General features: G+C 42.0%; 1 protein-coding gene across 1 annotated transcript in view; it reads right to left on the reverse strand.

The window, feature by feature from the left end:
- The window catches only part of MRC2 (mannose receptor C-type 2), an 84,508-nt gene that overhangs the window by 25,330 nt on the left and 31,342 nt on the right, over positions 1–27,836 (reverse strand). Inside the window, exons 2-17 of the mRNA XM_088470707.1 lie at positions 25,690–26,079; positions 20,560–20,733; positions 19,896–20,060; positions 18,803–18,916; positions 17,741–17,878; positions 13,307–13,498; positions 12,751–12,905; positions 11,691–11,798; positions 7,646–7,761; positions 6,404–6,552; positions 4,723–4,937; positions 3,733–3,875; positions 3,547–3,649; positions 3,190–3,328; positions 1,128–1,160; positions 845–1,005 (exon numbers count right to left, since the gene is read on the reverse strand). Coding sequence (XP_088326833.1) covers positions 845–1,005; positions 1,128–1,160; positions 3,190–3,328; positions 3,547–3,649; positions 3,733–3,875; positions 4,723–4,937; positions 6,404–6,552; positions 7,646–7,761; positions 11,691–11,798; positions 12,751–12,905; positions 13,307–13,498; positions 17,741–17,878; positions 18,803–18,916; positions 19,896–20,060; positions 20,560–20,733; positions 25,690–26,079 — 2,495 coding nt within the window. The remainder of the gene's footprint in view (positions 1–844; positions 1,006–1,127; positions 1,161–3,189; positions 3,329–3,546; positions 3,650–3,732; positions 3,876–4,722; positions 4,938–6,403; positions 6,553–7,645; positions 7,762–11,690; positions 11,799–12,750; positions 12,906–13,306; positions 13,499–17,740; positions 17,879–18,802; positions 18,917–19,895; positions 20,061–20,559; positions 20,734–25,689; positions 26,080–27,836) is intronic.

Below are 27,836 nucleotides of genomic sequence, written 5' to 3' on the forward strand. Positions count from 1 at the left end.
GGATCTGATGAGGCTGAAGTACAACTGGAGGCATGGCTTTACTGTGAGAACTGATAATGCTAAAAAATTCAATACTCATGGAAACACAGTACAGTTAGAGGCTGAACAGAGCAGATAAGGAGTACCCATGTGGGTCAAAGCATCTGAAATGCGAAACGAAGCAGACGCAAAAATGCTAATTTTATTTTTTCAATGGCAATACTTATAAATATACGAGCAGGCTTTCCCTTCTCCAACTGAGTATAAACCATCATTTAGTTGTTGAAAAAGAGTGTGCGCTGCAGTGTAAAAAGATTTTAAAAACACTGTTGCATCAATTTTATTGATTTTGCATATACTGTATGGGTGTGTTTTAAAAAAGTGTGACCAATCAGATGCAGTCATATCATCATTGTGGAACTTACTCGCGCAAGTCTGACACCTCCAGACGATTCTGTTTGGTGACCTTTAGTTGCAATCCGCTACTACACACCCACCAGATGGCCTTACTGTAATTTGGCTGCGCCCACTCTCTGCGGCTGCATGCCCATTCCAGTCTTGGCCCCCTAGTCGTACGCAGTCATACCTCTGTCTTACAACTGAAAAGAAGCACGTGCGCACTAAAGAAAATTGTCATTCGAGGCAAAACAGCTGTGAATTGTGTTTAGGCCACACTCTGAATAAGGCCCTGTATTTGGATGTCTCAACAAGGATTTGAAATACATTTGTTTTCATATATGACATTTGCAAAACAGGTTGGTCTGGGCAATGGATTTATTCAGTATTTTATTACAGGAGTTAAAGAACAGATACAGTGCATTTGAAATCCATGAAACCCACTACCCAGCCATGTTGTATCTCTTACCTTTTGTAGGTTTTGTCCTAGGAAGTCTAACTCTGCCTGGCTGTGGACAGATACTAGCTCAGCCTTGAACCAGGTGCAGATCCGCTGAGCCTGCTGCCATGTGGAGCGATGCTCATAAAATTTGTACTCTGCATTCTCAAATTTGACCCACTCAGTGTTTCCTGTAAGGAAATATAATGACACAATGAAGTGAATACGGTACTAACATATCCTGATACAATAAAGACATTTATATAAAAATGTATAATATATTCAAAATAAAAATAGGCAAAAGAAGGCTCACCTTTTGGTACTTCTGGTTCTTTAATGTCTGTTCCTGAGGATAAATGAGAGACATATAGAAAAAAAGGATATAAGGGATGGAACCAAATTAGGTAGTGAAAGAACTAGTGTTACATATAGATGCTCATATTTTAGACAAGTATACTGTAAGTGACTTGGCTGGTTGCATGCAGTAAGCAGATTACTGGGTGAGAGAAGAAATTCTCATTATATTAAATTGTTTTGCATTGTATTATTATTATTATTATTACTATTATTATTATTATTAGGAATGGATATGTAATTCCGGTTGTCGGGATGCCTCCTGTCAGAATACCAACAACGGCATCCCGATGGTTGGTATCCCGACAGGAGTTGTGTAAGTATACTTACCCTCCCCCTTCCCCCCTACCCCTCCCTTCTTGTAGCATAAACCTAACCCTCCCCGCCCCCTAACCCTAACTCTCCACATTAGTGCCTAAAACTAACCCTCCCCCCTAGTGCCTAAACCTAACCTTCCCCAGTGGTGCCTAACCCTCCCCCCTAGGGGTGCGTAACCCTAACCTCCCCCCCCCCCCAAACCTAACCCTAACCCCGCTTTGCTCCATAAACCTAACCCTCTCCCCCGTGGCTAACGCTAAGGACGCCGCCAGTCTCATAACTACATCCCTTATTATTATTACATTCATCACAGTACTTAGCAATATACACTATGTCAGGGGTGGCCAACCAGTCAGAGGCGAAGAGCCGGGTCAAGCGAAATGTCGACATGATGACTGCATTCCCTCTAAATCAGGCATGTACATCGCGTTAATCACAACTGACTGGTCAATCGTGAGACACTTGGCTCTGGTATGTTAAGGAGGCTGGCATTTTAAGGGGGCATGATGGGACTCTGAGACTTGTATATGAAAGGGGCAGGACAGGGGGCTCTGATGCTGGAATATTAAGGGGGCATGACAGGAGGCTCTGAGGCTGACATACTAAGGTGACATAACAGGGGGCTCTGAGGCTGGCATATAAGGGCATATAAGAGCACTAAGTTGAATTATTTTGTAACATATGGGGGCATATTTTTGTGACATATGTAGGGCCAGCCTCAGGTCTACAAGGTATTTGCAAGGTATTCTGGAGCAGCCCCCCCCCCCACGATCAAATTTTATCCATAATTAAACACATACATTGAACCCCGCATGGAAGCAAAACACACTCACTGCCCCCCATAGGAAAAAAACACACATTGGTCCTCACAGTGAAAAACACGCACATTGGCCCCCACAGACAAAAAAAATTTTTTTCCCCACAGAAAAGAAACAGACATTATCCCCCAAAGGGAAAAAAACACACACATTGTCTGAAAGGTATCGGGATTCCAGTGAGGCATTCTGAAGCAGCCTGCTTCACGGTGTACCTGTGGATGGCATTCAGCTATGTAACTTATGACGGCACGCCATCTATAGCGTCACACCCGACCCGAACCACGTCTGAGCCACTCGGATGATCCCTGCACTGCCCAAGTCAGGCTCCGAAGGATATGATGGGCCGGCCTGTCTGAACGGTCCCAGGCACCGCTGGCGACCACGCTGCGCACTCTACGGTGGGGCCCCCTTTTAGCAACTGCACTGGAACAAGCCTTAAGCTTGCCCTGAACATATGGAGGTACTATGTGGCATTTTTATGTAACAACTAAACATTTGTAATATTTTAATTAATGCTCAGCTGAACACACTTTTGTTTCAAATTATAGAGCACAACCAATTGGAAAATGGACGTGCCTGCTCTAGATCACAGGCTGAGACAGCAGTGAAGGAAGAGAGGCAACACCTAAGAATGAACAATGAAGTAATGAGGGCAGACAGAGGGAGGTGAAGGCAGGGTGGAAACAGCTGAGTCTTGAGCCATGTGCTGGGTTAGTGTGGCAGTGTGTACATTTTAAGGTGTGTAGATTTGATGTGCTTTTCATAGATTTGATTTGTTTGAAGGTCTTTCTCTAGTTGTGGAAAGTGTTGTTCGTTAAACTTAACTTTAACATTATCAACTGAAAAGTGAAAGGCATATGAGAGCTTGAATTCACAGAGCATTACCTTTAGGAAGTTTGCAAATCCAGTCCATCTGAGACTCACACTCAAGTGCCACCCACTGCAGAGATGATAGGTCCAACACCACACACCTTCTTATGTCATCATCATCCTGATTGCTTCGGTCAAAGTTGTGGTAGGAATACTGTAGAGAGAAAAATAATGATCAGAAGAGAAGAAAGCAGAGCTAGATGTGCAATATTGTCAAACATTAATAAAGCAATGAGTAAATAAATTAAGGCAATACATTTATTACCATAAGAAGGGTTTTGAAGAACTATATAGTCTAGTACCCAAGAGATTGATTATGCAAGACTTAAAACTGCCTCTTCTTTATTGTCTGTAATTTGCAGAATCATTTACCCCTTGGCCATTACTCCAGACCCAGCTCTGGTCACCATTGGGATCTCTCCGGTTAAGACCAATCCAAAACCAGTGCTGCTCATGGATTTCAGGTTCTGATTCACTAAGAGAAAGAATGAAAAGATCAGTCTGGTCCCGTCACATAGAGAGATTCTGGTAGAGAGATGCTGGACAGGGAAAACCAACCCAAATATTTTGTTAAGTAAATGGGCCACATAATGTTCCTCTTCAACACTGGAGATACTAAGCAGCTGAGCTTGAGTTTCTCGACAGGATTGTTGAGCTGATATCCAAGTCTTTTTATCCTGTAGCTTCTCTGAATAATAGACCTGAGCAAAGATAAATTAGATTCAGGATGTAGTATCAGAAAACTGAACATCAGGTCACATCGTGCTATAATTTTCTTTTCCAAAAGCCTTCTGTTGGCAGTTATACTTAAGTTACTTTGACAGTTTATAGCACAATTTAAAAAACAAATGGGCACCGTACACGTAATCAAACATTACCTCTTTAATTTAGTAAAACTGTAGCATTGAGGAAAAAATGTTGCTTTCATAGTCTAACATGAACTCAAGAGTTAAGTTGGCCACACATCTAAAGATTATCTGTCCAACCAGCCAACTAGTTGATTGGTTGGAATGAAAATCTGGTAAGGTATGAAAGCAAATGACAATCAGCAATTTGCTCCCAAACGCCGGAAAATGGACAAAAACTGTTGTTTGAACAAATTGTTTAGATCAAACATTTAACAAACTTGTCTGATGTCCATTTTCATCTGTTTTCTGGCATTTAGGAGCAAATTGCTGATCATCATTTACTCCCATACCTTACCAGATTTTCATTCCAACCAATCAACTAGTTGGCTGGTTGGACAGATAATATTTAGATGTGTGGCTACTTTAGTAAGGGCTGTAATTGTTCCTTGACAACTGTCTCCATGGTTTAGTTGAGAATCTTCCCTCTTACTACTTAATGACTGATTGACCCTGTTGACATTTAGCTAAAACAATCACACAAAAGATACTAAGTGCGTGTGCCTGTCAAATGCACCATTGAGATGATTGTTAAGGGATTACTTGCACCTGTTTAAAAGGAAAATTAGAAGAGAAATTTGCATCAGGGTGGAGTCACCATTTAACATTTACAACAGACTTTTATAAATCATATCTATCTCACCTTGTAGCAATGCCTTAGATTAGATGCAGAGCTCCAGCCATCTGGACAGGTACCATTAAAGCTGGGCGTTGGACGTGCTGCAGGTATTAGAGGGATCATCGGGGAAAGACTCTGCATACAGATGTACTTTGCTCGGAATGACACACAGTCCTTTACTTCCCACAGCCCAAGGGACCGCCCTGTAGCCAACACTACACATCCCCCTTTATCGTAACCTGAGGAGAACAGGAGTTAGTGAAGGCAATTTTAACATTTTAATGGGTGAGTAAAATAATTTTGCTCTCAAAAGCACAAAGCCTGTTGTTGCCTAATAATGTATCATTATGTACACTGATTATTTGTCAGAGAGCCAGATTTGGCATTCAGTCATCAAGAAAAATATCAAATCATACAATTAAATTGTACTCATATTGATAGCACAAAGTTATAGGATTCTACTAAGGACTGATCTAAGACATTTACACTGTTGCTGTCCATGCACAGTGCGGCGACACAACATTGCTGTGTCACTGTTTGACCTGGACATTATGGGGACAATGTAAATCTAGTTCAGTACCTGAAATAAGCAGCTGTATGTTGCCAAATTACTCACTAATCTGCCTATATGGCCACTGGCCAGCCACAATGGTATGTAACTGGATACTATAAGGTACTAAATGGACCATAGGAGGACCACATAACTGGCCTCCAAAAAATATCACATTGCACACCACTGGTGAAATTAGTGATTGATGACTATTGTATATGTCTGCCCCAGAATCATGGATACTTATAAGCAGTGGCGGCTCTAGACGTGGGGTTGCAGCGGAGTCCAAAATTCAAATAGGGGAACCACACCAACTGCCACCCCAAACATCGCTGAGCGGGACAACTGGCAGTTGGCTGGTTGACAGCCCCACCTCTGGAGCCTCTACTGCTTATAAATCTATTCAAATTCTACATCTCAGATTATATTTTTTACATACAATTTATTTCCTATTTATTAGTCTTTTTATTTAATTTTCAGAATTTTTACTTTACTCAATTTTGAGCTTACAGGAACTTACTGGGTGAAAATAAAGTATTGAAAATTGTAATTCTACAGAAGGAATGATATATATTTTGATGATACATTATGAGACTAAGGGGGAATTCAATTAGGCTCCCTTTTTCACCTGATAGCTGTGCTATCGCCCGTTAATTGGACATGTTAACGTGCGTTAAAACTTGTTATCGGGCGTTAACACACTTAGGGGTATGTACTAAGCCTTGGAGAGAGATAAAGTGGATGGAGATAAAGTACCAACAAATCAGCTCATAACTGTCATTTTTTAAACACAGCCTATAAAGTGACAGTTAGGAGCTGATTGATTGGTACTTTATCTTCATCCACTGTTTCGCTCTCCAAGGTTTAGTATATAGACCCCAGATTTCATGTAAAGCACATGGATTCGTACGTAAACTAGCTGTTATCACCCGATAACTGCATGGTTAATGCAGATTTCTTCTCGGGTTTCAGGAGACCCGAAAAGAATTCCCCAATAAGCGGGGCTAATTGAATAGGGGTCGTCCTTCATTTAGCCCCCGTTAACTTAACGGGGCTAATTAAATTTACCCCTAAACTGTTTGGGACACCATATCAGCTATACTGTATACCTTCCCCTGGACCCTCAAAGTGATTTCACAATGTATTGGTGTATACCAGGCTCATCTCTGTTCCAGTGGGTATAAGTTACTTCTTCACCATTGTACCAGCGGAACATTCCAGTGCTATTCATATCGTGTAGTGCTGTCCAATAACAGTTCCCGTCTGACCCATACAGAAGACTGTTGACAAAAGCTTGCTCAAACCTGTACGAGAAAGACAGGGTCAATACCAACAGCATAAGGAAGGTTCATAAAAAAGACCTAAGGTTATATTGATCAATGAGAGTTATAGTAGAGTGCAGAGCTAAAAGAAGTCTTCCACTTTATTTAAGAAGTTTATGAAATTCCCTTCCATTCATTTGGGTCCATCCCATAGGACCACACCATTTAGTGTCTTTAGCAAGGTCCCAGCTTCATTTAAGTATATGCTAACTTTCACCTTGCCTATCTACATAACAGGAGAGGTCTGACTCAGTGACCCTAAGTGAAACTCTACAGCTCCAGGCCTCCCCTGTTATGCAGTAAGCCAGCATTGGTAAAGGCGAGGTTGAATATTTTACTAAATCCTAAATTGTATATAGGAAAATATAAAGTGGCCCTATATAGTAATTAGTAACAGTTCTTCTTCATATTAACTCCCGGGAATCAACTGTAACAATAACACTGTATCATACGCACTAAAATCACAGGAAATCAAGGGAATTCTTGGACAAATCCTAAGGAGTTTCAGGCAAAATTCCAAACTGCATCTGGAGCTAGTTCATTTTAACTAAACAGTGTACACAATTACAAATATACATACAGATATATGTTTAAACATAATTTGATGTGACACAGCTGGCTTACATTATACAGCACCCAGTGTATAAAGGATAAGACATGGGTTATCTCTACTGATATGCAACCTACAATAAAAGTAATTCATATATTTCAAGGAAAGCCATGCCTGTAAAAAGGGACTGTCTTTAATAGTAAATAATATGCACTTTATTATGCCATTATTAATAAATACCTGTTCGAATTCTATCTCTTATCACTTCTACATTAGATACACTCATACTTTTCCAATTAATTTCACAAAGAGATTCCAATCTATCTGTGTGATATAAAATCACTGTGATGCACTTGTTAACCTGTCCTTATGCCAAATAGTTGCAAATATATAAAAGAAAATGTAGAAATACTTTATTTAATTCTTATGCTATATCCTACTATTTCCGAGGTCGGTGGTTAGAGAGTAGTAATCTGAAGCATTAAAAAGACAGTTCCTGTTCTTCTATAAATGGCTCTCACCCACCTGTTCAGGACAGTGACTAGTCTAGAGGATCGGGCAGAGCAAGATGCAATGGCCTCACTGTATGTTACCTGCCCATCACCCAGCCAGTAACAAGATGGACTGTGCCAGCTCCAACCCTAAGGGAGTACAGAAAAACTTTGTTGAAATTACAAAAAATCCAGCCAAATATAATGAAATTACCTTTTTATTTTGAACAGACAGATTATTTTTATTTTATTTTAAATTTTAATCTTTTTTATAGTCATAACATCAAACAAAGCAGAAAGATTACAACAACAAATTAAATATAGTGCACAGCTGCAAAGCATGAATAATGGGGTGTAAAGATTTAGGGCCTGATTCAGACCCACTCGCGAGCGGCTGTCCGCTCGCAAGTGGGTCGATGTTATGCACTGAGCATGCGCACGACGGAGGGAGCTCCGTCGTGCGCATGCGCCAGACGCGACGAGCGAAGGAAAGTCCTTCGCTCGTTGTGTCCGATCAAAGGGGGCGTGCTGTCAATGTTGATTGACAGCACGCCCCCTTTGGTGGGCGTGCCTCCCTGACGGGGGCGTTCCCACGGGAACGCCTCCCGTCAGAAGCCGGCCCACTGACATCACTAGTGATGTCAGTGGGAGTGATTTTGGCTCTGATAGAGCCAAAATCACTCCGGAGCTTGCGGTTGAAAACCTCAACCGCAGGCTCCGGCTCGCAATTTCGATGGTCGCGATGGTCTCGACCATCGCGGCCATCAAAAAGCACGCTCGTATAGCCTGTGGGTGGTGACCCACAGCTATACGAGCGTCCAGGAGGACGCTCCATGAAAATGGAGCCCGGCCCTCATTCAGAGCGTGCGCTCTGCTCAGAGCGTACGGCTCTGAATGAGGGCCTTAGTCAAAATTCCCAGGATCAGTGATGAAATTGACAAATACAAATGCTCATTATCTATGGTGAATTGCAATTGGAACCTTTTATTGATAAAATCCTCAAAAACTTGGTGATTTTTCTACAACTACATAGTTTGTGTATTAAGTCAACTTGATGTGCTGGGCACTTCAGGTACATACAAGAAGAAAAAGTACAAGTGTACAACTCCAACATTACTAATTATATATAATACATTATGCAATAGAATTTTGCAATATATAGAGGTTTTAGCATAATCATGGCCATGGTTATGGGCCAACCCACCACGCGCAGGTAACCTCTGAGGGTAGGTCCCTAACATACTGGGGTTGAAATCCAGAGCGCAGGACACCCCCAAACAGGCCCAGCTGTTGCAAGCGATGCAAGGGCGGGGTTTACACTGAACCACAGAAAAAAAGGGATATTCCCTCCATCACACAAAAAAGAGAAAAAAAGTTTGTTCATTATTTATGTAATTTTAATTCTTTCTCATTATATTAACACTTATTGATTATCTTTACACATCTATACTTTACACTTCACTATCACCTTTTTTCCCCTTTTCGTGTGATGCCTTGGGAATGGTCCTTGGCTAGATTATTTTGGGGTGCCTTGTGCCTCGGACGTGAACTGCTTAATGTTAGGGATGCCGGTATAGAGGAGCCTTGACGTTGGCCCGGCGCTTAATCATATATTTGCAAATGTATGCAACTAATACCTCTGAATTTCTATTATCATGTAGGATTCAAGTATTTTTGTTAATATTGCTGCAGTGTGCTGAAGGGAATATCCCTTTTTTCTGGGGTTATGATATTAGATATGCTTTTAACTACAAAATGTTTTTTTTTTTTTTATATATATATATATATATGCTTGCTAAACCCCCCTAATTTTCTGCTTTATTCTATCCGTATGAGAGCATCAACACAACCGGAATCCAAACATGCCCCCACGTTTGCTAGGTGAATGGATGCTGGTTGCTAGCAACTGTAGAAGGAAGAGACAAATATGTGTATGAATCCTTAAGCTAGGTACACACTACAGCATGTGCAGCCCAGTGCGATGCAATGATACGATACATCATGCACGCTGTACACACTGTACAATGGCGTGATGTGTGGTTACATGCTGCATGTTACAGAACTGCGTCGTTCATTGCATCGTCCCATCTGCTGTGCAGAACAGCAGACGAAACGATGCTCTGAACGACTGTCGTTAACGACGGATCGGGCATACACACTATACGATGTGTACAATTTATCGTTCCGATCCGCGTCAGAAAAATATATTGTACAATACATCATACCCAGCTTTAATCATACAAGTCTCCCATAATTCATTTCAAACTGCTCACTGCTCACCTACAAGGCCTAAACTAACGCTTCACTTGCAGTTATCTCTGAAATCATCACCTCATACACTGCATCCCGACTATTCAGCTATGTTTCTAACCTTCAACTTTATTCCTATTTCATCACAGTGGGAGATGTATTAATACAGTGTAAAGAGAGGAGAAGTGGACCAGTGGAGAAGTTGCCCATAAGTACCAATCAGCTTCTACGTATCATGTTATAGAATGAACTTGATAAATGCTGTCTCAAAGCTGATTGGCTGTTATGGGAAATTTCTCCACTGGTCCACTTCTCCTCTCTTTACACTGCTTGATACCCATAATCTCTTCACACTCCCATCTCCAAGCCCTCTTCCATGCTGCTCCCCATTTATGGAACTGCTTAACCAACCATCCTTCAAACACTTCCTCAAACCTCACCTCTTCAGTCTTGCATACCCTACTGCTCGTAGACCATCTACGCGCGCCCCTGATGTCATGTCTTATGTTGAATCTTCTGCTACTTATCAACTGTTCCTATGTATGGAATGGGTGTGGTATATTTTGCAGATATTCATCATGAATAACCTCCCCTCCCGCAATCTAACCCTAACCCTCCCACGAGTGCCTAACCCTAACCCTCTGCTGATGCAGCCTAACCCTTCTGTTCCTATACAATGTCGACACCGTGAACATGTCAACATTATGACAGCAACTCGTTTGGAATAGCTGTATCCCTGCTAGCTGTAATTTCTAGATTGTAAATTCATGTATCTGCTACCATGTTTACTGTATTCTTGTCAGAACGTTTAGTGCATTTAGTGCTTCAGAATCTGTGGCACTGTATTAAAAAACGTTGTTGATGAAGATGTTCTATATTAGACTAATGTCAATGTATCTGATGTGCGATATAACAACATTGTACAGATGTGTCTCATACATCTAGCCTCAATACGCCATGCAGAGCAACTTGCTTGGCATGAGTGAGCCGCCAGGTCCCGTGCTACTCTGCTAGCGTTGGGTGTCTTTGTTCACCAAAAATGTGTCTAAGTCGCAATGGAGGTGACGAGGATGCACCAGCAAACTGTACTGATTCATTTGATATGTGACACTTGTATATCTGTGTGCGACTGAGATTGTGTATGAAGCACAATGGAACTTGGAATTAAAAAAAACGCAGCCGCTACATTGTAGCACTTCGTATGATTCAGAGACTCAGTTGCACACAGATATACAAGTGTAGTACATCAAATTAATCAGCACAGTCTGCTGGTGCGTCCTAGTCGCATCAAATTGCAATTTATGGTGAAAATAAAATGCCCAGCGCAAGCTGAGTCTCACGGGACCTGGCGCGGCAAGAGGAGCTTTTTAGCGCGACTACAGCAAAGATGTATAAGGACACATCTGTACATCTTCACAGAAAAAATAAACAGAATTAAAGAAAAAATATTTATTTTCGATTTAGTTTTTAAGAAGTATACAGGAAATTCAAATAGGTCATGTTTCCATATAGTCTCATCTCTGAATATCTGCAAACGCTAAAATGTTAATGACTCATAAGAGCCATGTTCTTATCAGAGAACGTGATAGAACATTACAATATTTAATCACTATTTTTAATCTACAACACTCTCTCATTCACACCCTTTCTTCCACACTCTCTCATTCATGAGGAAACACTCATTTTATTCAAGATTTACTCTTTATAGAATCTCCTTGTAAAACTTCCTAGTACAGCTATATAGCTAAAGTGCGGAAACCAGGCAAGGCAACCTGCAGTGGATCTAATAGCATGCTATGCCACCTGTTGATGCCTATTTTTGCTTGTACCTTTTGGCATCCGTGATTGTCTTCAACGCTCCCCTGGGTGACAATTCCAGGCTTCTTGCAGATTGATGGCAATGTCTGGTTACATGGACTGTCATTCCATTTCCCCTCCTATGAGGAATATATTCCAGAATAACAGATTTAATCACGATAGATCTGTGTAATAAATGTTTCATCGCTTGAGTACAGGTAAGAAATTATATTGATTTTTGGCTTAGAAAGTTCAGGCAGTAGTCTTTTTCACGGCCAGATTAAGGCTTGTGGGGGTCATGGGGCAACTAAGTTGTGGGGCCCCCTCCAAGCCACACAGCGCTTACCCACTCAAGACACATGGAGCCTACCCCCCAACCCCGCCACTTTCCCTGATTACTTACCTCGAATCCCGTGATTCTGGCTGTATATTCTGAATGCAGCAACACAGTCAGCACTGCTCATACGGCGCAGAGGGGCTCCTGAGGCCTGACATCAGTAATCAGCATTACGTGACATGATGTGTCACATGACGCTGATGAGTGGACTCGGGAGCCACTCTTCACCACTGGACACCTGTTCTCAGCAGGATTAAACTGACCCTGTGTGGGGGCCCCTCTGTGTTGGGGCCTGGGCGACCGTCCATTGTCACCCCACCCACCCCTTTAATACGGCCCTGGTCAATTTGAAGAAGCCCTAGCAGTCATGTGGTCATATGACATATTGAAAGAGGCAGACAATAAAGAACAAACATCCAGGGTGCGTTTTAGGTTAGGAAACTTGCAAATTTGTGTTTTGCGATTATATATTTTTTGTGTTTTCAGTTCTGTAGCTGAAATAATCACATATACACTTATCCAGCGTATTGTTTATTGGATGTACCACTAGATAGAAAAGTTGTATTATAGAAGGAATTTTAGACCAGGGCTTTAAAGTGACCCAGACCATCTGTATTCAAATTCAGAGGCGCAATATGTATTTTAATACATGGAGTGTTGTGCAATGGCATGTTTAATCTGCCAGTAGCTAATGGTGTCTAGTGTAAAGGGAACTGACCCCTACAGCCTCTTCTTACTGTAAATCACTTGCTCACCGGTCCCCAGATAGTCACACAGTCCTCCATGCTGTCCCGGTAGTTGTTGGGTTCAAAAGGGTGCCACAATGTAATAGTGACTGCACTCCCATCTGACCACTCAAAATGCATCTGGTGCTTGATGTCGTTAAGTCCAATCCATAGCTCTTCTACATCTAGAGGTACAAGAGTGATATTATCCTGCAGAAATTTCACATGATCTCCATATGCAAACATGAGATACTAGGGGGTAGCACAGTTTGATGATTTTCTTTGCCCCTAAGACATTTCTTCTCTGCTACATGACACCATGGAGTAAGGCTGGGCTGGTGTGATATTACCACAACTCCAGCTATGGCTACAGATACCCTATCATCACTACATTATACAATTACTATGACTCCTTATTTATAGAGTGCTGTATAAATAAAATTAGAATTGTCAAATAACATGTTTAATTAGTCAATTTCTAGTTTTTTTCTGAATTTAGCTGAGATACAGAAACTTCAATAACTTGCAATTCATTACATGAAAGTCCTTGCCGTGCATTGGTCATGCATGGTTCTTAGTAACTCACCTTGTTTAATCTGCTTGGTGACAAATTCCAGTTCCAATAGACTGTGAATGCTGGCAAGGTTCCCATCACTCCGCACACACATCTTTCTAGCTTCCTGCCAGTTCCTTTTCTCGCTGTTCAGGCGGTAGCAGTTAGTGCCATAACTTTGCCAGCCAGGATCACACTTAACAACCACATCTGGCTCAATGGGTTCTGTGTTGAATAGAGAGAGGTTCTAAGGGGTCTATTTACTAAGCTTTGTTAGGAGACAAAGTGAACAGAGATAAGGTGCCAGCCAATCAGCTCCTAACTGCCATTTTTCAAACACAGCCTGTGACATGGCAGTTAGAAGTTGATTGGCTGGTACCTTACCTCCTTTCACTTTATCTCCTAACAAAGCTTAGTAAATAGCCCCCTAATAGTTTCTAGCAGTTTCAGGTAATCTGCTTGTCACTAACAAAGTACTTAAGTGGAGAACAAAAAACAGAACATAATAAGAACATGACCCTATGCCTGTGGACAACATTGGACGCCATTTACAGTGGTCCTTGATTCTCTCTTTAATAGGATAATGTTAAGTCCTTAAAATGATTATTAAATGTTTTAATATAGTTACTTTGTATAAATAACCATTTTCCAATTAATTGTATTTTAATAGCAAAGCAGCAATGAAAGGAAAGATTATTATTCATAAAAAATTAAACCATGTGCAGCAACATGTGTCCAACATGTGTCCATCTCCCAATCATATCTGTGTGCTGTGTCTTCTAAATACTATTTTCAGTTTTGAATATTAATGTTGTAGTAGTGTATAGTAAAATATGACATATATAAAGGTCCATCAAAATAAGTGACAATATTTTAGTAAAAAATAAGGAAAGCAAACCTTCACTAGCCCACATGCAGATTACATAGTCATCTATAGCAGGAGGGATGCAAAATGCACATTGTATCATACATATAAGATATAACTATTACATGTTTCTGCATTTGAAAGGCTTCGGATATTCATGCTCCTCAATTCCTTCGGAAATTTTAACAGAAATTCCCTAACAAGCCAAGGAGGGGGTAATATCAAAGTGCGCCGGATCCCGGCATCTACTTATCGAGTTCAGCAGCGCTGGTGTCAGGAAATTCCTGCGGAGGTCCCTGGCACCTGCTGCTGTATTGTTCAGCTAGCTCTCCTTCCCCTTCAGCTGCTCGGGGCACGCTGTGCGTTCCCTTGCAGCTATTCCCTGGTGGCTTCACCGTGACCTGTTTTCGCCTGATCCTTGGTACTGCTTTGTCCGTCTGGTTTTGAACCAGCTTGTTGACTATGAGTCCGCTACAATGTAGCTGCGTGTCGAACGCAGCCAAGTCAAAACCTTCTTGCGGGGGTTCCTGGTGAATACCACCGGCACGTTACACTCTGCGTCTCTGTACTGGGTCGAGTAAAACCGAGCCTGCACATCCCTAGTCTTAATCAATCCCAAAGTACAGGCAACCATCCACTATCTGTCCCAGAGCTTGTGACATATTTGGCATAATATGAATTGGGGGCCAAACTGTGTGGCATTGTCATAGGTAAGTGAGGTGACTGAGTTTGGGGATTGATGGAGAGGTAATGATATGGGGGGAGATTGGATGGAACTGGGGGGACTTGATAATGAGAGGGTCTATTGATGACATCAATATAGTACTAGTCATGCTCCAGGGACATGTTAGACAAGCCCCTGGGAGCAGAGTATACCACTCTATATTTCCCTGGGTACACACCCTAATGAAATTTGCTGCACATACCAATGTCCCCTTACCACAGATTAGGCCCTCCACCATACCTTGTCACATATGATCTCGACAGTGTCACGCATTGACTCCTATGAACATCATGATCTTTCTCCTTGGGGGAGATGTATCAAACCTTTGGAGAGAGATAAAAGTACCAACCAATCAGCTGTAATTTTTCAAATAAAGGCCTGTATTCAACTTGGAGCGAAAAGCCGATATCGGCGAAAAAGTTTCGCCAATGAAGTCATTTCACCAGGCGGAAAAGTATCTCCGTATTCAATTTGGAAGACTTTTCGCCTAGGCGGAAAGTTAATGCAATGTAATAGGCAAAAAAGTTTCGCCTATGAATGGCAGGCAGAAAAAAGTGAAGAATTGTGGTTTTGGGGTGTAACGTTGTGGGAACAGCCTTGAGACAGTCCCCCAAAGGTAAACTGCGTCAAAAATTTTTTAAAAAACACTTTTTTGAACTTTACTTTAGCATCTTTTAAATATGCTGACCCCCATTTTCACGTACCCCAAATTTGCTGGGATAAGTTATTTTCACAAAAAAAACTCCTATTCTTCACCACGTATCCAAAAACGCTATTTAGCAGCTATTGAGCCCGTTTAAAAACACCAAATACCTTCAGCAAGCCAAATCGGGGGGTACCAAAGCTAACCCCCATGTCAGAGCATCTTTTGGGTGGTGTCAGGCTGATTTCCCCAAATTTGACAGGACTTTCCACTTGTTTAAGTTTCGCCGGGTCCCGTTTTCACGTACTTTCAAACTGAATACGGGGATACGCGGGCACGCGCACAATACTTTTCTGCCTGCAAAACAGGCGAAGTAGGCGAAAAGTCCGGGAGGCGGAAAAGTATGGTGGGTCCGCTCAAATTGAATACGGCTCAAAGCCTGTAAAATGACAGTTAGAAGCGGATTGGTTGGTACTTTATCTCTCTCCACTTTATCTCTCTCCAAGGTTTGATACATCTTCCCTTTATCACTCTACAAGATTTCATACATCTCAATCACAGATGCCGCCCGCTTTTCCTAATGTCATTTATAATCATCCTCCCCATTTGCCACGCATATCTTGCTAGTCACCTTCTCACTTATGCCCCCCCCCCAAGCTTCCCATATCACATATAAACCCAAGACTTTACCCTTGTCTTATGAGGCAAGTCTCCCCCCTGTTGTTACATGCTTTCTCCGCTTTCCCCATGTCTCATGTGCTCCCCAACTATTTTCCTACAGTCACTTATGAACACAAACCTTTCTTCCTCCACCTCTTCCACCACTAAAATCCAATTTTCCCCACCTCTTCTGGTTAAAGTAGAGGAGGTCTGTAACATATCTCATATCAGCTGGCAAAGCTGGTGCCGGTGACTCCCACTGATTACATCATGGGCACTCTACACCGACTGCCAATGAGAACCAGCAGAGTGAGCTTGTGTTGCGCAGTGCAATGTAGTTCTCTGAATCCTACACTACAGAACACTGCAGCAAACTAAGAGCTGCTGAAGAGTGCGGTGAAGAAGAACGGACCTGCACTTGGACACTAACCCTACCTAATGCATGCCGTCATAGAATCTTTGGTCGGTTGGAACAAGAAAAACAATATACAAAATAAAAATAAAAAATAACTGCACCAGAAAGTGTATGTTATCACTTATATATATTCTAAAGTTGTATACCCCTTTCAATTCACTTTTTTCTTCACAATTTGCATTTTGGGGTGCCACTGCAGACTCAACAGAATGAAAACACAGAAAAAAGGAAGGTCCATTATCAGTGCTCTGCACAACTATGTTTATATAAAATATAACATTATTTATTAAAACCATTCTCTAAAAAAATGATGACGTAAAAATACAGCGCAAAAAAGAAAGAAAATAGAAGAACTGGTTGGTGTCCTATTAGCCTTAGCCCAGTGGTTCTCAAACTCAGTCCTCAGGACCCCACACAGGTCACGTTTTCCATGTCACCAAGCAGGTGCACAGGTGTATTCATTACTCACTGACACATTTTAAAAGATCCTCAGGTGGAGCTAATTATTTCACTTTTGATTATTTGAGGAGACCTGGAAAACATGCACTGTTTGGGGTCCTGAGGACCGAGTTTGAGAACCTGTGCCTTAGCCGAATGTGTACTCACTGTATGCTTATCTAAGCAGTGCACAAAATAGAGTTTACTTATATTCCCAACATGTGCCTGTCTCCTTAGAATAGTAAAACAATCACAGGCTTACATGCTGTGTAAACATGAAGGTCTATAATAAATTGCATACAGATGAGAAAATTGCTATAGAATATTTTTATCTTTCGTATCTTTGGTTGTTTAGGATGAAACAAATGGATAATGGAATAGAGACGGATTACACAAACAAATTTGAATGAATTATAATTTTTAATCACAAACTTTCTAATCTCATACACCCTGTATTTTAACTTTATAGATTTCAGAGCACACACATCAAAAAAGTGTCCATAGGCCCCCTTGCACCAGCAATAGATCTACTGTACCCTTGTTGGTACTTTAGGGCAGATAGGGTCAAAGCTATGGGCCCTCTACTGCTCTGTGCCCCTATAATTCGCCACTGTTTAGCCCTAACCACACCCAAGCATTACTACCCATGGTTAAGTAAAGCCAGTACTGGTTGCGGTGGCTGCAAAGGTATATATCCATTTGCTATTGTGCTTCCCACTCACCCACAGGCGGAAGACTCCTCTTGGAGCTTTTCTTACACACGTAGGGAAGTGCATTATAGCAGTTCCGGTTCTGCCAGGCACCAGAGGACTCCGTGCGAATTACGGCACAGTTGTCTTCTTCTGAATTGCTTGGCTGATCTAAAATGCAGCAGAGGTAAAGAACAAAGGAGGTCAGATGACAGGTCTAAACAAAATCTAATTGCCTGTAGTGATTAGTAAGAGGCAAATGGCATACATTCACAGTACAACAGGTTGCTAGCTTGTACGTCTATATAGCAGGTGATGCAGTTACCAAGGTACGCTTGACTTTATTAGTTACATTACACTGTATATTAAAACAATACAAAACTTTACAACAGACGTGCCCAAATGGAGGCGAAGCACTCATAATAAAATGAATAAATAAATTCCATTCCTAAAAATACACTTCTATGTATCTGTACATATTCCCAGAATCTGCTATAACAAAGATAACGTTTGCAGAACTAGTATGACCAATGGAAATATTATGACTTTTACTAAAACACGGAAGTGTTCTGTACAGGATATATAACAAATGGAACTACAAATCCATTATATACAGGTTTACAGCACAATTACCAGTGTTTCAATCCTGATAAAAATATGGGATATTTCGGCTTAATATACAAATATGCAATATTGCCACAGCTGTTTTGTTCTATAGTTCGAAGCAGCTATCCCTGGGGTGTATAATCTTCAACCTTTGGGGAAGATTCAATTAGTTGTGGGTTGTGTTGTGCGGTCTCTTCTCCCAGATAAAGTGATTGGAGCTATTCAATTAGAAAGCTCAACCCACAAGCTGCCCCGAAGCAGCAGTTAATGCTTATTTCTACTTTGTGGGTTGAATCGCTCCAGCAGTGTTACCCAGGAGAAGAGATTGCACAACATAACCCAAGGCTAATTTGTATGTTGGCACTCATCAAAATATCAGAAGCACAGTAAATAATAATAACAGTAATAATTAATATAAATTACACGACAGCACAAAGACTGTGAAAATGTACAAAGGAAAATAAACATCTTATACATTCTTTTACCTACCATTCTCCCAGTTCAAGTATTTCAATGGTGCTCCATCCGACCACTGCCAGCCTCCATTAACATTAAGGTCATTCAGTCCTATCCATAAAGTGGAACTGTAACCAGTCAGCAGCCCTACAACAGAAGGTACAGAAAAATAATACACATCATACATGATACAACCAGGTCATGTGTCTACCATGCAATCTACATCCATAGTGTGTGCAGGGAGGAGTCTATGGCTTTATTCAAAACATATTTGGGGGTCTCATCATTTAATGAATGTCCAACTCCAGATAATTCCTAATATCATAATAAATATTGAACTTAACATAATAAGAGCTTACGAGATAAATATTATACTGATTGGCAGCTCTAGATGGACTGTCTGTCACTATTCCCCAGCCTGCAAGTATCTTTTGGGTTTCATGGTTAGTCTGTCATTCAGTATAACTGACATTCCATATAACTACAGTACCCTGGAAGTTCTTTATGTAACATAGTATATACATTTCTCGTCTGACCAGACAAATTTTTTTATTTGAGGTGTTCTAGTTGTATTGCTTTGCATAGGGACCCTGTTGCGGGAGAGGCCCATGTGACCAGCAGCGCCTTCACCCACTACTCACACCAATGTCACTGTGTGCCCTGTGCACAGACTGCTTTACATTGCCAACCTTTTTATACTACCCCCTGTGAATAAGTAAGCCTACTGTCCTGTATAGTTAGATTGCGCTTCCTGGAGATCATACAAACATTCCCAAGTATCTACTCAACAACTTTCACTCTGCAACTGATTCCTTTCCCCAGAGCTGCATTTGATCTACATCTGGTAAAGAGGAAAGTTCATCTGATCACCCATATGTTATAACATTTCTCAGGTCACTTTCTGTTTTTCTGTATAAGACCCGGAGTTGGGCAAAGTTTTATATTACCCGAGCTACATATTATGCATAATCAGATATCTCTTTTACACTTGTAGTAGATGTTTCTGCTATATAATTTAAAAGGCTTGTGTTCTGTTAACTGAATGCAGTATACTGCAAATATAAACTCTGTATATTTGATTTTACTGAATGACATGCTTCTCCCCAGCCGAGGCCCGTCTATTCACCATTAATATATGTCTGTTCATGTATCTCATTGATGCTGAGGAGATTGGCGTCCTGCTGCAAACAACTGGTCCAAGACTCTCCCCATGAAAGTGCTGACTGGAAATTAAACTGGTAGCAGCTGTGGGTTAGTGGATCCTTGTCCCAAAATGCCTCACAATCAGCACCTGAAACACAGCATAACAAAATAAGAATCATACTCTCTGTCAGTCCAAGAAACTACTGCTGAATGCTATATTGACTTATGAGAATGTACATTTTGGCTCACAATAAACATCTGAACAAACACTGATATAGAAGATAATATCAGAATATGTTTCAGAGGAAAATATTATACTTTGGGTAAATGGTAAAATGTATAAAAGTGCCACATGAACTAAAAAATGAAAGGTACGAATACCCAGAGCTAATATAATGATGCAAGCTAGCTCGTGTTTTGCAGATTTATTTAGGCCACCAAAATGTGCAATACCAATATTTTACTGGCCCCCACTATGTTAAGGTCCAAAAAGGAGAAGTACATTTATTAGATACTGTTGGCTTGTTTGCACATCTTCTCCATGATGCTTGCTGGGAGGTGATGATACATAAAATAACCAACTCCCACTCTCCCCATTGTTTCATTTTGACAAATAGATGAAACAATAATACACTATGGATGCTTACTTTTTACTGGGCAGAAACCCCACTTTTCATCTTTGCCATAATCAACAGTAGTTGCACACCAAAGATGGCCGTCCTCTCGACCTGTGCTGGTACAGCTGTAGAACCATTGGTTGTCATACTTAAAAGGGATGGCACAGGGCTGTCCATTAGAATTTCCTTGAATAGTGTAAATATCTGAAGAGATAAAGCAAGTTAAAGATATAAAATGATGAATTCATAGACATACAGGGCCTGATGTAGAGGTGGCGGCACAGGCATCTGAGATGAACTGTGCTTGCGTCCTGATGGTTTCCGCTGGGGGACACAGATCGGAATTGCATGGATATCCATGAAATTCTGATGGGTGCTCCTGGGTGGTGACTGGAGGATGGTTTTTGGCTGTGGGCGTGTCGGTGTCAGGGACTGCGATGAAAAACACAGTTCCTCTGGTACCAGCAGCCATGTACTATAGAACATTCTGAGAAACCATAGGATTGCTCTAATGTCCCATGTTGCGGCCGATGTCCGATTGATGGTGGGACTACTTGCACACAGTGGCAGATTAGAACTGCAGCAGGTAGATGTCTCAGAAGGAAGTCCATCGGCTGCAGCATTAGCATAAATTTGCACTAGCGCAACTGCAACTCTGTCCACCTCTGAATCAGGCCCACAGATAAAATATGAGATACAGTGGTAATTACCAATGACAAATGAATGTTATCACATTAATGAGGACATGATGGTTAACATAAAGTCTGGTCAGAGCCTCGTGGGACACTGCCCTCGGATTGGATAGTCCTCGAAAAGCAGGACTTGGGAGATATGATATAGCTGTGTGGTGTAGATACATACTAGCCAACATGTAATAACAAATGCCTGGGACATCCTTGTTGTGCAGCAGCATTTACACAACATATGGGCTGTATGTGGCACCTCATCACTAAAGGACTATAATATAGTAAATACATTTGAAATTTTCCAATTCAATAAAAATTAACATATAACCCAAAATATAAATGCACAGCAAGAAACTATATTGGTGCCATTAAATAAACAGGGACATAGTAAATCACAACCATTTAAGTATCCCTTCACGAGAGGTAGGTAGCAAGAATGAACCATCACACATATATATGTTTGCTAACATTATCTAACAGAGATGCCCGCTGCTCAGACACTATATATGTGGTATTACAGGTTTATGTACAACATCCATGATATTTAAAGTATAATAGAGCCATTCAGTTAGACCTGACCACATAATACATACATGGCACACACACGTATTTCCGCCATTATCTGCACACTGCTACTGTATCCCAGCCAGGAAAAATATTTGCGGCTCTGTGTGCTGAACAAGGGAACACTAGTGCTCAGCGGCAGCAGCCCCCCTAACCCCACTGTACCCCAGCACACAGCAGTGTGTGCTGGACTGAGGAAAGAGGCTGCTGGTGGAAAGAGGGAGGGGAACTGTGGCAGACCAGGGTCTCCGCTGGGCCCCCTCAACAAGCCCGGGCCCATGTACCGCTCCCCCCCCTCTTGGCACTCCTGAAGTACCCAAGCTGCCGCCATCACCCGCATCATTCATCGACTTTTAGTACCCATCCCCAACAGCTTCACAGCCAGGTACAGCAGCAGCCAACAGTCAGCTGGAAAGAGATAATATAGCAGGGAGGGTCATTGAAAGTGATAATCAAATCACATCAGGATCATCTGTGTGAATGTGTGTCTATTTCTGAATTATTATGTTGATTTCTAAATCCAGATATGTATAATATTTCAGTATAGACACACATTCACACAGATGATCCTGATGTGATTTGATTATCATCTGATGATGATTGGAGGATCCAAGTTTAAAAGTACCCACAGGATCAATAGGAGATTCACCCTTTGACGAAACCGCCATTACCTGCAGCGGAGAAACGCGTAAGGATCTCCCTTACATGCTACAAGCTGGTCTCTACATAGCGTTCCTGTCAGATACCGGGGAGCCACACATGGGAGTACAACTGCAAAGAGAGATCAGCTCCGTGAGTGACGATGGGCTGTGACACTCTCCTTAACAGCCGGCCGGTGGTAAGCAGCCACTATTATTGACTATCATATGAGAGCCAGTCTCAAACTCATGTGCCTGGATGGTGTAACTAACCATCGGGGTGAAAGTGTTTATCACTGAACCAGTGTCACGGAACATTTCAAACAGGCTAATTGATTACCTGCTACAATTTGATTGACGGGAATCTGATGTGTGGACACTTAGTAACAAATACCATACAAGAAACATCTTGAGGTGTGTATATTATAAGCCGGGTCAATATCGGCGATACCCTCATTTCTTACCCGGAGGACAGAGACTATTTTTATGGAACCCAAGTAACTAATGGTTACATATTACATATCGATACAGGAGAAACCTTCTGCAAAGGTTGATCTCCTATGTACAGATATGAGATATCATTAATACCCAGCACCAGCTTGTATTTTATGTATGTGTATGTGTGTTATTTTATATCTAGTCATTTTATTTCTACTGCCTTTCCTCTTGTTATAATAATACAACAAATTGTTAATATTTTTTATGTCAAGCGCTCTTTTGTCTGGTTAAATATATACTTAATATTGCTGGCCAACCAAAGCACATAATATGAATATTTCCTATCCGGCCTTTTTTATCTGGAAACCCCCCCTGCATTTGCCTATGGGATCCCTCCCAGGGACCCCCGCGGCTCGTGCATGCGCAGAGATACTCCCAGGTCATAAATCCAGAAGTCCCCACACCGCAAAGGGCAGCTCTTATCAGGATAGCTGTTCTTTCCTTAAATCATCATGCATAGGGCATTACTAAACGCCGGTATGCATTAGATCATTGGCAAAATGCAATAATGCAAAATGTATCCCACCCTATATATTCACTATATTTGACCAAACAAATAGAACTAAGAGTACACTTCCAAACCTTTTATATAGAACAACCTTTCAGTGTCTAACACTGTGAAACTAGCGGGGTCTGAGTATAACAATAGAGTTGGGATACCTCTAGCATGTGAAATGCTTATGTCAGAGGGCATGTAGAGAGATAGAGACACCTAAATACAGTGTAAAGACTGACCTGATGCTGGAAGATCAGGGGCGGAATGCATGACACATTGCATTCGGGATGCAAAGCATCCTGCCACCATTCGCATGCATGGCGGCGTTATTTACAATGGTATACAGAAAGAATATCACAAAGGACAACTCTCTCGGTAAGGCGTGTCCTTTGCGAATGAAGGACTTCCGGGTTTATGACCCAGAAGTCCCTCGTATGTGAGCCATGGGTGGTGCTGGGAGGGATTCGATTGGATCTCTAGGAGGGGGGCATTGTGAATAGGAGCCCATAGGCTTCTATTGGCCAATGCCATCTGAAGATGACTTTGCCCACCGCATCAAAGCCCTGGAATGTATCGCATTCTGGGTCTTGATGCATATGAGAAATGCGGTCAGACCCCCAAAAACTGCATTTTCGGGGGTTTGTCCGCATTTCTAACGTTAGTGCATCCCGCACCCAGAGAGCTGCTAATAAGAACAGTGTAGAGATTGCGAGACAGGAGTCAATTTAATTAGCCCTGAGGGAGGCAGAGCTGGCATTACAATGGCATAGATTAGCCAGAAGCAGCAGTTGAACTCTCCCCCCTCACGGCTCAACCTAAGGGACTGAACAACAGGCCGCAAGTTCGGAGCTACCATAAAGTGTGGCATATAGCCACACTTACTCGTGGGGCAAGCCGCCTCCTAGCTCATTAAATCGACCCCTAAGATTGACTATCTCATATGGTGCATACACACGATCAGATTTTTCCTTCAGATATGAACGATAACGATTTAAAAATCGTTCAGTCGTTCATATCTGAAGGAAAATCGTTCATATCTGACATGCCTGAACGATGGACGACCAACGATGCGCGTTCCCGATGGTCAGATAACGATTTCTGATATCTGATGTGTTTGCAGTCAGACTTGGACGATTCCATTCATTTTAATGCAGTCAAAAATCGTTCAATCGTTCAAATCGTTCAAATCGTTCAAAACTTTGGTAAAATCGTTCAAATCGTTCAAATCGTTTAATCGTTCAATCGTTCATCTGACAAATCTGACAAGTCTGACAAATCTGACCGTGTGTACGCTCCATTAGATGTGGATTGTCCTGTCTTGCACAATATCTGAGGTCCATTATCATTTGTTTATCTGCAATTACTAAGTAAGTGCTGTTCAATAAGAAGATGTAGACTTTATAGAGAGATGGTCTGTTGACCATTATTTATCAACTGTGATGTGAACTGTTCTTTATGTCTGTGTCATCAGCATAACAGACTTACTTTCAAAGTATCTGCAAGGGTCTCTTTTGTTCCTTACCACTTACAGAGAGCCTGATTCAGAGCCGGACGCTATTTGCGGACGGTCGTTCTAAAAAAGGGGCCGGATATTTAAATTGGACGCTCGCTCTTTGCAGTGTGTTGACGCCTCTATGTGTGAGCGAGCGTCCGAAAAATGCGCTCGCTATTTTGTAAAGACGCCCCTTTGCCGTTCGCATCACACGTCATCTCCGGTATTTATTAGATTAATCGGGAACATCGAAAGGCATATGAACTGCTCGCAGTGCTTGTGGTAGGATTTTCTTGCCCACTATCACTGCGAGCAGTTCAGGCTAAAAGACAACAAGTGATATGGTCGATGATGCTCCTTTACTAATTATGCACTCCCATTAAACGCCCTTTTGACCGTTAGGCACGCCTGCGTTCGGATCTCCACTCCCCCGTTTTCAAGCACCTTCCCCTGTTACCTCCCACAAACGGTACATTCTGTCAATCAAATTAGCAGCCCCTCGCTGTTTTACGAGCGCATGATTTCCGACCGCAATGACTGGTTTGCGCATGTACATTACAACCCATACGCATGCGCAGTTGTGCGAACATCGCTCACAGCGAACGAGCGGTCGCTTACGAGCGGCTCTGAATCAGGCCCAGAGCCCAAGGAGAGAATAAGCTAGCTGGAGGAACTAAGAGAAAGAGGTAGACACAAGGGTAACAGGCACTGACATCACACACATCATTGAGAATGGGATCACATGAGTCATAGAGGTACACCATTACTCTCACTGTATGGTCCTACCTTGAAATACAGCAGAACAGATGCTTTGGTTAGTTCCAAATATCAACCACTGGCTAGCTGTTTTTGCTGGCGGCTGCTGTAAGTCAGAGGCATTGGAGGTCCGTGGTAGCAGTGAAGCTGTGAGCTGCTCCAGCAAGGTTTCACATCGACGGATAAAGTAAAAGTTTTCATCACATTGGTAGGTGGAGATAGCAGTGGATGTGCCGTTGGTCACAGATGGGACCAACAGGCAGCGGAGAGTACCCAGGTTGAAGAGCCGCCGACGGGAGACCCAAAGCCATTGCTGTGCCGGTGAGCTGGTGTTACATTGATGGTTTAAGCGAACCAAAGAATCCTGTGACTCCAAGCATCCTTCAATGTCAGGACTGTACACCAAAAAAGAGGCTGGGTCTAGAAGAGATGAAAACAGAAGACATAATTATGTATGTGTTTATTATGGGTAAATTATATAAATAGTACCTTATGAAAAGAGATACATAAATAAAGATGTACATAAAATACAGAGAACTGAACTGAAAGCCAAATGGGTACAGACCTCCATTTGGCTTTCAGTGCTCTATATGTTTGCTATAGGTGTCAGTGGAATGTGAAATGGATGTTAGTCCACACAGACGTAACAGTGGTAAACGCAGAGTTAATGCTGTGATAGCGGTAGGCAGTAATAACAAGTCGCTAATGAGATCTATGACACTCCATCACAGCGATGCGAACGGACCTGCTCATAAAAATATGGTGACGTCACCTTGGCAATGGATCGTTAGCTATGAGGGGACAGAGCGGGAATGCACACCTCTCCCAACACTCTGGGGGAGGGGGTGTTAAAGATGGAAGAGGGACAGAGGTATGAGAGAGAGTAAAGGGGGGGCAGAGATGGAAGGGGGATAGAGGTATGAGAGAGAGTAAAGGGGGGGCAGAGATGGAAGGGGGATAGAGGTAGGAGAGAGAGTAAAGGGGGGGGCAGAGATGGAAGGGGGACAGATATAGGAAAGAGAGTAAAGGGGGGGGGCAGAGATGGAAGGGGGATAGAGGTAGGAGAGAGAGTAAATGGGGGGGCAGAGATGGAAGGGGGACAGAGGTAGGAGAGAGAGTAAATGGGGGGGCAGAGATGGAAGGGGGATAGAGGTAGGAGAGAGAGTAAATGGGGGGGCAGAGATGGAAGGGGGATAGAGGTAGGAGAGAGAGTAAAGGGGGGCAGAGATGGAAGGGGGACAGAGGTAGGAGAGAGAGTAAAGGGGGGGCAGAGATGGAAGGGGGGACAGAGGTAGGAGAGAGGGTAAAGGGAGAGCAGAGACGACAGAATGTTGGGCATGATAACTAGTGTGTGTGTGTAAATAAAAGTAGGATACTGTAACAAAGAGCAAGTACTTTTATTTTGCATAGTTTGCATATTAACTATCAAAGTTTATTTTCCACAGAATATTATTAAATGACACAGTTGTACAGTATATATATATATATATATATATATATAAATATAACATATATATATGTATATATATAGTTAGATTTAAAGAAGCGCACTCACCAGACTAGTTTAGAAATTGTAGAAAAAATTCCAACACTTTATTTCTTCATAGGAACACCCAAAATAGCCATAGGTCGACGTTTCGGTCCCTGCAAGGACCTTTCTCAAGACCACCACTTCAACATAAAGTCAGCACCATGTGAACATAACCAACACCAGGCACCAGTACACCTCTATATAGCACACAACCAGGAAATGGCCGGAAATCACATTAACTAATTATCACTAGCATTAACCAATAACCCACTTAACATTCAATGTATTGAGGCTCATTACCTCAAATCATCACTGAAGGACCATCACAGAAACCCATCTATCGCATAGGCGGCTTCACTCCAACCCACCGGAAGTACCGCGCCGCGTACAGCATCCGCTGATATGGATATTACTGAAACGCACGCCATGTCAACACATGGCAGGCTTGCGTTCACAGAGCCCGGAAATTAGTCACCACGTCACATGCGAACATAGTTAGCAAAACAGAAGTGCCACACCACGTGCACCTTCAGTAGTAAAGTACCAGTGGAATGCAAGTAATAACTACACATAGTGAGCTTGCGTTCCAACTAACTCGGAAATTGATTAACACATCTTCACAGATCACATATCCAGCTGTATGTTA

The sequence above is a fragment of the Taudactylus pleione genome, unplaced genomic scaffold (genome assembly GCF_031769625.1).
Source record: "Taudactylus pleione unplaced genomic scaffold, aTauple2 ptg000102l, whole genome shotgun sequence".
In the NCBI taxonomy this organism is placed as follows: Eukaryota; Metazoa; Chordata; class Amphibia; order Anura; family Myobatrachidae; genus Taudactylus; species Taudactylus pleione.